Consider the following 12,058-nt stretch of genomic DNA (forward strand, 5'->3'; position numbering starts at 1 on the left):
CTGCAAATCTCAGGCCAAGCAAAACCTAAAATGAAAAAAAAAGCAGTGCTAGCCTCCATTCATCCATAGTAAGGAAGTAAAAAGGAAGTAAATGGTCTCATTAGGCCAAGTAACACAGTTCCACATTTCTTCATTTGGACCATTGACTGGGGAAGAAGGTGATAAACTGCATCAGTTATATGAGCTGACTCTCCCTCAACTATATAATTTAACCCCAGATTCCTGTGCTGAAGAAGTTTTTGCTGACTCTGCTGGATCAGAGAACGGGCACCTAAAAGATTCAGGGTTTAAGGCAGAAGGTATCGTTAGATCATTGAGGTTAGCCTAATGTAGTGCAGCTCATAACACCGACAGCAGTAACTTCTCTTAAATTAAAAATCCATATCTATTTCAGAAAAGAATCTAATCTGGAAAACATAATGAGATTGAGATCTACCGCTTCCCTTAGTTAGTTTATCCTACATCCTCACTGCTAAAAACCTGCCCAACATTGGTTCGCTTTCACCCTGGCACATATTCTGCTTTTCTCTGCTACTCTAAAGTATCCTCTTATTCTCAGTCTCCCCACAGGAATGCACCGTCACTAAGTCATGTCTCTCTCAGGAATAATTTTTCTCCACTCTAGTCTCTTTTCTCTCTCTTTTAACATATTTAATATATTTTAAAAGTGTAGACTCCAAAACTTCGCACAATATTTTCATAACCTCACTGTTGTTGCACATACAAATAAAACCACTTCCTTATTCTTAACTTGTAGTATTTTTTTTTTTTTTAACATTCAAAGTTCAGAGTACAAGCCCTCCTGAGTTGTCTATTCTTTCCTCTGGAACCTTCTTAGTGTCACTTATTTCCATGGTAGGAGTCCCCTCTGTCTATGTATGGCTGGCATCACATCCTTCCGGCTGGTGTAATACTTTTCTAGGGAATAATAATTTTGTTTGAGTGGCCTCTGTTTACCAGGCTAGACTGTAACTGCATTGTGCTGACTGTTGTGTCCTCTTTTTTTTTTTTTCTTAATTTTTTTTTCTAATTTTTCTTTGCACCACCTGCAAATTTTACCATCCAAGAATTTATGCCACCTTCCAAATGATTTATGAAAATATTGAAATACGTTGTCCACATACAATTCTAAATTGTGGAAGACTATCCCTCAGAATTTCCATGTAAGGATCATTTCTCATTGATTAGTACTCTGAGATGTCAGCTAATCAGTCCTTAAGGAATATTATTTTGATAAAGTATACTGTTATTTCTTTATATTAGATACAATGTAAAATTAAATCAAATGCCTTACAAAAGCCTAAGCAACACCTAGGACCATTCATCAAGGAAATTCACATTCTGAAATGAAGTTTATCTAACATAATTGCTTTGCTTTAAAACTATGCTGACTATCATTAATTTATTCCTACCATTAATTTATTCTCATGCTTACTTTCTTAGCTAAATCCTCATTAATCTTTCCAATATTTTTTCCAGCATTGACATATAGCTAACCTGCTCTGCAGCACTATTTGAAAAAAAAAAAAGAAAAATAATAGCATGATACTCACATTCCATCTCTCTAGAATTTAAAAAATATTCCAACAGAACTCCTCAACCTCCTTTTTTAAGGCTCTTAGGTGAAGGTTATCAAGTAATGAGCCTTCTGATTTACTTATTTTATCACTGGCAGATGTTGTTTAACATGCTTTTAAAGACTCAGTGCTGTTCGCATAGTAGGGACACTGGATCTCCTACCACCATATGGGCTTGTTAAGGAGTAAACAGCACTTCCCTCCTACTGTGTGCCACTCAGTATTGAAGAGGTATCAGAGTTTTTGTTCATCTTTGCATGAATAAGTGACATGATTAGTTAAACAGTGATTGACTAGCTTCATTTCTTCTTCTTTATGGTGTTACAAAAAAAGCAAAAATTAGCTGTGTGCATCTAAAATAAATCAAGAAATAAGCTTCATTAAACCTTTCTCAAAATCTTAGGAGGCAGAAATCGAGTGTCAAGATACATACTGTGAGAGTTTTTATCCATTATACTTTCCACTGAATTAATCCTGGGTTGCCACCTTAAGTACCACATATTTCTGGCCCTTATATTTAGGAAAATTACCTAGACATCCTAAGCCATTATAAATTGATGCTCAGATGGCAGAGAGCTATGCAAGGGTCACTCAAGATTGTCATCTGCCCTACTTATCCCAGTGTCTTGTTAACTCTGAAATCAAAGGATAGCAATTTGGACATCAACAATATATCACTTTAGACTACTTTTACCAGAAATATTCCATTAGTGTGCATTATCCTGATATCTTACACTGCCTTCTTTTCCTTTTGAGATTGCAAAGGACTCAGCTGGCAAACAACCAAGATATCAAGTTTCTCACACATCTATTATCATAACGGCAGGAGGTCATACACTGAAAACTGAGAACACAAATGCAACATAAACTAAACTGAATCTATTGATAACAGAAATTTATGGAGGTTAGTATCCTGGTGCAATAGAGTCACTGGCATTTTTGTTTGATCAGAGTATTTTTGTACTACTAGTTCCAATGACAACTCCTCTATTGAAACAATGACAACTCCTCTTTGGTAAAAAACAAAATAAAACAAAACAAAAACCAAACAATCAAACAATTTCAACAATGCTTTAGTCTGTCAGGCTCTTCAGGTCCGTGATTGCAGCACTATACAACATAAATATACTTAGTCATCCTGTCCTGTATCCCAGATTGGTCCTGCCTGTTACACCTCAGAGATTGATTGTATCTCTGCAAGGCCAACAGACAATAAAAAGAAATTTCAAGAAGATAAAGGTGAGATTTTCTTGACCATGTGAGATATCTAAAGTCTAGACATTTACATCTAAGATACTTGACCATAAAGAGTGTCTAGACAATGAAGAGAGACAATCATTTTCAGGGCACAGATCCACCTCCATCTGGAGGAGACGTTCAAAACAGGTTAGAAGAACTGCCATCAGGAAGAGTCTCTCCATTAAATACCATGGCAATATCGTTGACTTCTTCAGATATCAAAAGTCAGGTGAGGCCAAATTGTTTTCCTAATAGCCCAAATTGTTTTCAATTTGATCAGTATGCAGCTGATGCTTATATGCCACATCATCTTGGCAATTATCGAAGCATTCACGCTAATATTTTTTAACTCAAAACAAGTGCTTTTGAGTTTAGGGGACCATTGGTGAGAAAAATTGGCAAAACTCTGAAGCAGTAATCTAGAAACTATTTCCTCTCCTCACTTATTTTTCACAGCTAAATTCACTACTCTCACCTGTGCATTAGTCCATTCCATTTCAGGAAAAGGTCCCAGCTGAAGGCCTCTACCTGTAGGATTTTCTTCCTCTTGGCCTCTCTGGAAGTACATAGAGACATCTACTCAGGACATGTTCCAAACTCAGATTTTTCATTGTGTGTTTACATATGATTGTGTGTTTTTGCTTCCCAGGTTGTTTTTGGGGGACTAGGGGCTCATTTTTGCTATAATTGCTTTGGGAAATAATCTGGCATGCCATCTATTCCCTTCAAGTTGTAAATTGGTGTTAATCCATGCTGAATTGCCCAGAGGCTTTTTACAAAAATCAAATGGCATTATATTACATAATATTGAAAATGTAAGTGCATATTATTGATTATAAATATCTATGGAATAGCTATTTATCCTTCAAGGAAGAACAAGCAAGGGATATATATTTTACAAGAATTAACACTGTACTACTATATTTCAGTTTAATTTTAGTATGCAACATCTACCAATCTCAAGTAATTATTAGCAAATCAAACAAAAAGGCTATGAGGAATAAATAAACATTCTCTTGACAGTCCACCTCTTTCTAGCTAAAATTAGAAATAACCCTATTGCTTCTAAATTTTAAACTCCACTTTAATTATCACTATGAATTTGTGAAGTTTTAACAGTCAGAGACTATATATTTGCTTTTAATGAACATCAGGCTTCATTTTTTTGTAAAATGGAAAATCTGCGATGAATTCAGGCTCCTGCCTAGGCATGAGTCAACATCGTTGTAGAAAACACATGAGTTCTTAACAAACAACAACAATATGGAAAAGCCTTGTCAGTAAAAGGGAGACTAACATTGCAAGGATCACAGTTTTTATTAATAGCAAAACTACCATGTCTGTAGCTATGTATCCAATAGGTTTTTTTTACAGAAGATTTAATACCTAAGGTACTGAAAAGTATTTTTACAAAGTCCGTATTCATTATGATGCTTATGTAATGCTGACCCTCACCTTGTAGTACATTACTTTAGATACTTTTTGTTTCTATATTAGTGAAGAATACCACCTTTTAAAAACAAAAAGGACAAAAAATAGCACTTTTTCATTCTAGTCTGGAAGATTAAGTCTTTTTCACCCTACTGTGCAAGATTAAGTCTTTTTCACCAGCAAGCATAAAACCACTAGACTAACAAGTCATTCATGGAAGTCTTGAAACGCTGTTGGTATAAAGAGCGGCTACTAATTGTCAAAAACTTTAGAGAATAATATTTTTTAAAGTTAAGTATAGTTTAAAGAAAAGGGACTTCTAGGTCCACTTAAAAGGATTATGGCTCTCATACAACAGTATTCTTAAGAACTGAGGCTTATATTGATGCTGTCAAACTTCAGGCATTTGGATCTATCATCTAGGAGCAGAGTCGTTTGAGACATGGGAAACTCCTGAGAATGGTTCAGAGCTTAAACAGAGTGAGTCACTCTTTGGAGGATGCATTCCCACCTCAGTGAAGTGGGATTAATTGAGGTCTGAATATTCAATCAAGCTTATATGTACACGACTTTTAACATGACAAAATCTAGAGTAACTTCTACCATGTAACGAGTAGCCGAGGATGCCTATAGAGCAAAACCAAGCCTACCAGGAGTGGCTGGGAGGCATTAAATGGACGAGTCCACTGGGGCTAATGAATTTTGACCACATCAAGCTTCTGCATATACATAGTTGAGTTTGTGGACTTGGTTCTGGAGACTTTTGAAAATAAATGTGTACTTTCATAAACACAGACAGAATAAATGCTCACAGAGCAGTATTCAAGGCCTTGACAGAGGAAACATCAAATGCAAAAATACAGAGTGAGGAACATCTATGTAGAGAGTATTAACTAAGGAGGAGCCAAGAGGGAGATTCTGTTGCAAAATGGCCTTTCTTCAAAATATGAATGATTGCTGTGTATAAGGACATGGATTATAACTATTTTGCTGTAATCAATGGTGATGAGACACCAGCAGAATTGTACCATTTTGGGGTGAGTGTATTTTAAGATAGATACAGAAAAAGCCAAAGGAAACCTACAGTAGATGAAAAAGAGTGATGAGGGAGTCAGAAATGAAAACCTAGGAAAGACTTAAAACAGGATATTACATTAGGATAGTCATCAGTTGTCTCCACTGAGGACAGAATCCACAGAAATCATCCTAAATTTGTCAAAAAAAAAGCTGCTAACTGCCAGGGTCCTGAAACATTGAAACAAATCCTTTCCAGTCATACATGCTATGACTTCATAGCTTTCATCCATGGAAGTTTATTTCTAGTTAATTTCAGCAATTTTAATTGGGAAACAGATAATTAATAGCCAGCTAACAGCAAAAGGCACATTCCTCTCTGCTAATTTTGTAAAAAATAAATATATATATATATATACACACTTGATTTCAAATTAAGATTGTACAAATGGTACAAAGTGGATAGTGTAGAAATGTAATCCTCTTGAATAAACCCTACTCAAATGGAAGTGTATTTATAAACAGCACTCTCCATAAGCATGTTGTAAATGTGACAAGTCAAAAGGCGAGATTGAATTTCCCAGAGAATTGTCTTGTGTCATTAGATGCACAGTTTTTCTCCAGCTGCTGCTCCAGAAGGGTATGGGTTTCCCCCTGTCATTTCTAACAGCCAGATGCACATCTCAGATGATCTAAAATAGCACCAGATGCCTATCTCAGACAACTGCATCTCATCCTCAAACATTTTCTTTATGTTTTTTTTAAGGAGATCTTCTATTTGCTAATAGACATTGCTGTAGATACTAGTTATTACTGACTATTAATTTATATTTTAAATATGAAGTTTTGGGATTTATAGTATAGAAAGCCTAAATTTCCTACTCTTTCACTAAAAAAAGAAAAAAAGAAAAAAAAATCAAGTTTCAAGCTACTGTAAATGTTATGAACTGTTATGAAGCTACTGCTTCACAACACGACAGTTGTGATCCCTTGGCAGAACTCACTTTTAATAACCCAGTCAAAGTTTTACACAAGACCTAAAGACAAACAAGTTTCCGAATATACCTATGGCTGGACCATTGTCTGGAAAGCCTTGTTAACCTGTGAATTAAGGAAGGATCTATTCCGTGCCATGGGGAAAAAAATGGCACATATTAAATACTGTGAAGTTTCTTGGTCCAACAAAAATTACCTTCATACTACATAGAATCACAGAATGGTTAGGGTTGGAAGGGCCCTTCAAGATCATCTAGTCCAACCCCCCCTGCAAGGAGCAGGGACATCTCCAACCAGATCAGGTTGCTCAGAGCCTCATCCAGCCTGGCCTTGAATGTTTCCAGGGATGGGGCATCCACCGCCTCTCTGGGCAACCTGTGCCAGTGTTCTACAACCCTCAGTTTAAAATTTTTTTTTCCTAATATCTAACCTAAATCTACCTCCCTCTATTTTGAAACTATTACCCCTAGTCCTGTCACAATATGCCCCACTGAACAGTCTCCACTCATCTTTCCGTCATACAGTATCATACAAAGAGTGAGTCACACAAAGAAAATTGAGGAAAATAAAGTTTTCTGTTTAAAAAAAAAAGTCTTCATAAGGTGAAAAAGATCTTATGAAAATCTCAAGGAACTACAAAGTTCCTGTTAATGTTATGTAGAGGGCACTGAAGTACTGCTATGCCAAGTAACAGTAATAAAACATGAACATAGAGAGAAGATATGTATAAAGAAAATTGTGATACTGTTCTTAAAAAAAAACAATGAAAAACTGTTGCACTTAAAAGAACTTCAATATCCTGAACAGTATCTGTGATCACTGTGCTAAGTTCAAGCCTCTTCCTTATGTCAGTGATGTAATTACTAGATGAATTCTGCAGAATTTACACATATGCAATTACTGGTCACTAAAATTGGCATTTTGCATGAAGTGATGAAATTTTGTGGCAAATAATTGCTTTAAAACTAAAAATTTCAATTTTGTGAGACAACGAAGGGAAGGCAAGTTTCAATGAAAAAAATTTCTTTTAAAATTTGAGTCATTCTTCTTACCAACTTACAACAGAATAATAAACAGTTGATGGCACATTGAGATAAGTCCAAAAATACTTTTAAAATAGGCTTGTGAATGAAATGAAAATTCAGGAACAGCAGATGGGTTTAAGTGCTGTTATATGTGGAGTGGTTTCCAAGAACATGCTGTATGTACTAACAAATAGCCAGAGACATAAAGTTTCCCCAGTAGTTTAAACCCTGAGCAGGCAAGCTAAGTGAGGGCTTTCAAGCTTCAGCTCACCGCAACATCCTTACATTTTACCCTTGCCTACAGCAGCAAAAATGCTCGTTATTGACAATGTGTGTCAGCAATGGGGGCAATTAAAGCAGCGCCAGAGTTTCACAAGCAGGCAGGTTTAACATGAGCTTTCTGGAACAAGAATAGTTATTGGCTGGTCTTGCAGGTCAATCACATTCAGCAGCAGCATATTCATTGTCAGCAGTGGATAATTGCACGAGTGTACACAATGCTTCCGTTTGTGCATATGTTTTACATAATAACCACGTTATCAATTGCCTCCCTTTCTAATTCTTGATCTGGATGTGGGAATTGGAACGGCGTGCTGCATCTAGGATTTCTGCGGTCAGGATCTGATGGCCTCCATGTATTATGCCCTATTGGTTTGAAGCAAAGGTAAAGCCCCAAAGGCCCAGAAAAACAAGCAGCAACTTTTCTGTTTGTACTTTAAATAGTTACGGCTTCATCTCCTAATCCATCAAAAAATGGCTTTGTCAAATGGCAGCTATGACTAAGTTAAGGCTTCTCCACTTGTTACCATGTACCATCATATTTGACTGACACAAATATTTGTGACACGGAATAAAGTTGGAATTTCTAAAGCCATATAGTAATGCACAGAGGCAAAAAAAAGGGTTCCAAAGAATGAGTGTAAGTGACAGAGAAAAGAAATCTACATTGCGATTTAAGCCCAGAAAAAAAAAATAATTGCTTTTATCTTCTGCTAAACCAATTGCTTCAGTAAAAAAAAAAAAAAAAAAAGTTTGAAGTCTCTGGAGTTCAGTGCAGACCTACAACTTCATATATGTATCTGCCTGCATAGAGGCATCAAGGATGATTCTGGTTATATATGTATATAATATCAATATCTGCTTAATACTGTCTTGGATGAGCTGGAGGAAAAGGGAGTAGTAGGGGAACAAGTGAAAGACAAGAAAGGTGAGGAACCAAGCAAAAGAACTGTATCAGACAAGACCAGAGAAGTCACGCCTTCATGTGGATTACAAAGTACGTGCTTACTCTGTTGCTAATCTAATACTTTTCACTGCTACTCTAGAAAATAATGTTTTCTAAACTGTTATCCCATAAACCACCTCTTTTTCCAATTAATTATCTTCATAAAACAGATATTTATATAACTATTGAAAAAATATATATCTCTAGTCCTAGTATCATACTCCATTCATGAAACAGATAAAATTAATTCAGTCAACTGATGCTCGTGTGGCATTCAGCGACCACTTGGTGCCCAAGGGTCTTCTAAGAGATCTTTTTCATCCCTTGTCTGGTACTTACTGTGAGGCTTGGAAACAAGAGATGAGTCTGTTGTCTGGGAAACTCAGCCACTAAAGCAACAGTCCCCAAAGCATGCCTTTCATTCCCATCCCAAAATTAATGGCTAAAAAGCAGCAGTTGTATAAGCTCACATACCTTTGGTCAATCTAGTAAGTAACTTTACCAGACAAGTAGAGAAGATTTGTTGCTTCTGTCTGATGTATCTCAACCGAAATCTCCTTACTACTGCTGTCAAATGAATGCAAAACTAATTGTTTTGGTTGCTCCCCATTCAAGTGTGCTGGTTAATTCAACCCGGCTGCCATTCTGTAACACCACTGCTCCTGTATCATCAAAAAAAAAGGGGGCTGAGTAACAGGCTCAAGCCTAGACCCTCACTAGCCTCACTGTTACATGTTACTTGGACCCCTGGCTGTTTTGAGTCATTCCAGCTGTCTCCTTCCAGGACAAAATTGCTCTAGAAGTGGCCAGACTTAAGCAACGTGGACATGAGCTAGATGGTTCACACCGACCTTCTGTTCAGCAGGGGAGAGACAGTCACTTTTTGCTATCAGAGGTGCACAGTACCATTGCCTCAAGTACAAGTGCCCAAGACTTCAAATTGTATCAATTATTTTGCCAGGTCTTTTTCTTTTCTATTTGCAAGTCACCAGTGACTTTAGCGGTGGTTTCTAGCAATGCAGATATACCTGGTTTTAGGTTTCTATTAATCAGAGTTATCAGTGATGACAACTTCACTTCATTGGAGAGAGACATCCCAGAATCTGAAATTGCTGAATGTGGATCACAGTCTGACCGACTTTGCAATAGTGGTTTTGGTTTGGTTTTTTTTTTTTTAAACATTATTTTCACCAGCCATTTAGACAAGGAATTATGGGGATAAGAGATTACATGATTAAACCTAACCTTATTGAAAAGTACTTAAACACATGCTCAGTAAACTGTGGTCTGTTCTCAGATATTGCTCAGCCAGTTGTACTATCTACCGCAAAAACGGATTTGATATGCGTGAGCTCCTCTTTCGCAGGAGCACCTTCTGATAAAGGTTAATACATAGGTTTGTGGGATTTTTTTTCCCCCTGAAATTGTAAGCAAATAAAAGTCTTCTTTTTCCAGGGAGCTGTTTTTTTTTTCTAACAACCAACATGAGCCTCTTTTGCATAATGTAGGCTTCCACATACTGCAAGGCTTCAGATCAACCATATTGCTCTTCAGCAGAAGCCAATTCAACATATTTTGCACCTTCTCTCGTGTGTTGTTCACTCTAAATGACCTTCATTTTAACAATTTTTCTGTAACATTTTGGAGATCATCTTCCTGATGCCCAACTCCTACTGCTCCAGGAGTTCTTCCCAAAATTGGTAATAAGTGTTAAATACATGCCACTGCCAACTGTAGTAATTTTCCGGTGTCTTACCTCAAATCTGCTCTGTCAGTCTCTGTGCACATCTCCTCTGAGACCAGACTGGTTATTAAATTCCAATTATTAGGAAACAAATTTAGGCTTAGGACAATTTTTTCTACTAAAACTTTGTCAAATGCATGAGAGACTTTGTCTATAACCAGCAACTCCCTTACAGGTTTATATTCAGTTCATGGATCATGCATTTTAACAACAACAAAAAGTTATTTATCTGTGGAAAAGTGGAGATTTCCTAAGCCCTTTTGGCAATTAGTATGTGGTCGATATTAGCTTAGATTGGTTTCCCAGGAATAAGGGTGTGAGATATTTTTACCCATAATCTAAAGTCTTCTTCTGTATTACAGCAAACTATTCAGTCTTTATCACCTGTAATGCCAAAGCTATTTCTGGGCTTCACAGAGTGGAGTAAGAGGATTGAAAGAAAAATAATATTTCATTTATGAAGATCATAAATGAAATTAGATCCTCTAATTCTCTCATCTTCCCAAACTCTCTAGTAAGATTAAAACATTAATGTCCTTGTGCAGCTCTCGCCTCAAAGAAACCATGTGTGTTGAGGACACAGGTGTCAACATGGATCAATGTTATGATCTACTAGTATCCCCAAAAAGCAAATAACATAACATATAACAGGACTTCATTCAGCTTTGACCCAGCAGCCCCTTTTTTTTTTTTTTTTTCTCCCAGAGAGCTTCTGCTCATGGCTTTCTAACCTTTCTAGGTCCTATGGCTTGTAAGGATATCACAGATGTACTGCCCAGTGAAACATTTTGGTTATTCAGCACAAGTCAAACAGCAATATAAGGAATGAGTATCCTCCAGGGATGGAAAAATCATAAACGTACTGTTTTTCTAAGGCATCTGCTGATGCATCATAACATTTGGCATAAATTTTCTCCAAATCATCATTGCCTTCTTTTTTTTTCTTACCAAAGATAATAACTGTGTTTGCTTTGCCAGTCCTTAGGGTATGTGACATTGACCCAAATGCATGCACTGGAGATTGGTTAGTCTTCATCATCTTTTCTGATGCCTCTGGAGACAATAGTCAGGCTCATCTGCCAAGATGAGAGTGTTTATGCCATTTAGTACCAGAGAGACGTGTCTGGCCTTCAGCTGCGACCTAAGAAAGGCATAGCTTTCCTATGAGTGTGGTGGTGTATCTACCACAGACACTTTGGGGGATGTCTCAGATGCCCAATAACATTTAAAATGCTGCTAAACGCCTGTGTTATGGCAGGCTTATTACTCCCAGAGAATACTTTTCCAATCTCCACTCGGCTTCCTTTATTTTTAGGAATACAGCTTTCTGATGAGGAAAAGGAGCTTCCATATTTTCTACTAGCAAAAGAAGTCTATTTTCCTTAGTACCATTACAAGATGAGTCTCTTCCAATGTGCTGATCACCCATCCAGTTAGTTCAATACTTCTTTAATGTGGAGTCTCCAAAGTAAACTCTGCTCTTCAGAGAACTCTCTGTTTAACTTTTGCACACTGCCATGGCTCTGCTTCTTTAATGGCAATAGGTGCATCAATTACTATCAGTAGTAAATTTACTATCCAGTATTCAAGCTTGTTCTTTTATAACAAATAAAACTACTGTTTCTGGCTACATAATGGTGTGTGCAGTGTGTCCAACTTACTTCCAGTTCAACAGCTTGTTTATCTCCTAATGAATTGCTCCTCATTGCTCCTATGAGGATTCATCTGAGCAAAACACGCTGTTGGCTCCTGCCAACTTTTGCAAAGCAATATAATCCATCCTCCTTCTCACATCTTTCCTTTTGTG

The 12,058-nt window shown here is 37.0% G+C and overlaps 1 protein-coding gene across 7 annotated transcripts in view; it reads right to left on the minus strand.

Moving 5' to 3' along the window:
• DLG2 (discs large MAGUK scaffold protein 2) overlaps positions 1-12,058 on the minus strand; it is a 1,053,001-nt gene that overhangs the window by 640,820 nt on the left and 400,123 nt on the right. For 4 of the 7 annotated variants that reach the window (XM_086739684.1, XM_086739677.1, XM_086739676.1 and 1 more), the window contains one exon: positions 3,292-3,372. The exons of the other annotated variants lie outside the window; for them this stretch is intronic. In XM_086739684.1, coding sequence (XP_086595810.1) covers positions 3,292-3,372 — 81 coding nt within the window. The remainder of the gene's footprint in view (positions 1-3,291; positions 3,373-12,058) is intronic. 7 annotated transcript variants of the gene reach the window in all.

This window comes from Chlamydotis macqueenii, chromosome 1 (assembly GCF_036417535.1).
Source record: "Chlamydotis macqueenii isolate bChlMac1 chromosome 1, bChlMac1.mat, whole genome shotgun sequence".
Taxonomy (NCBI): Eukaryota; Metazoa; Chordata; class Aves; order Otidiformes; family Otididae; genus Chlamydotis; species Chlamydotis macqueenii.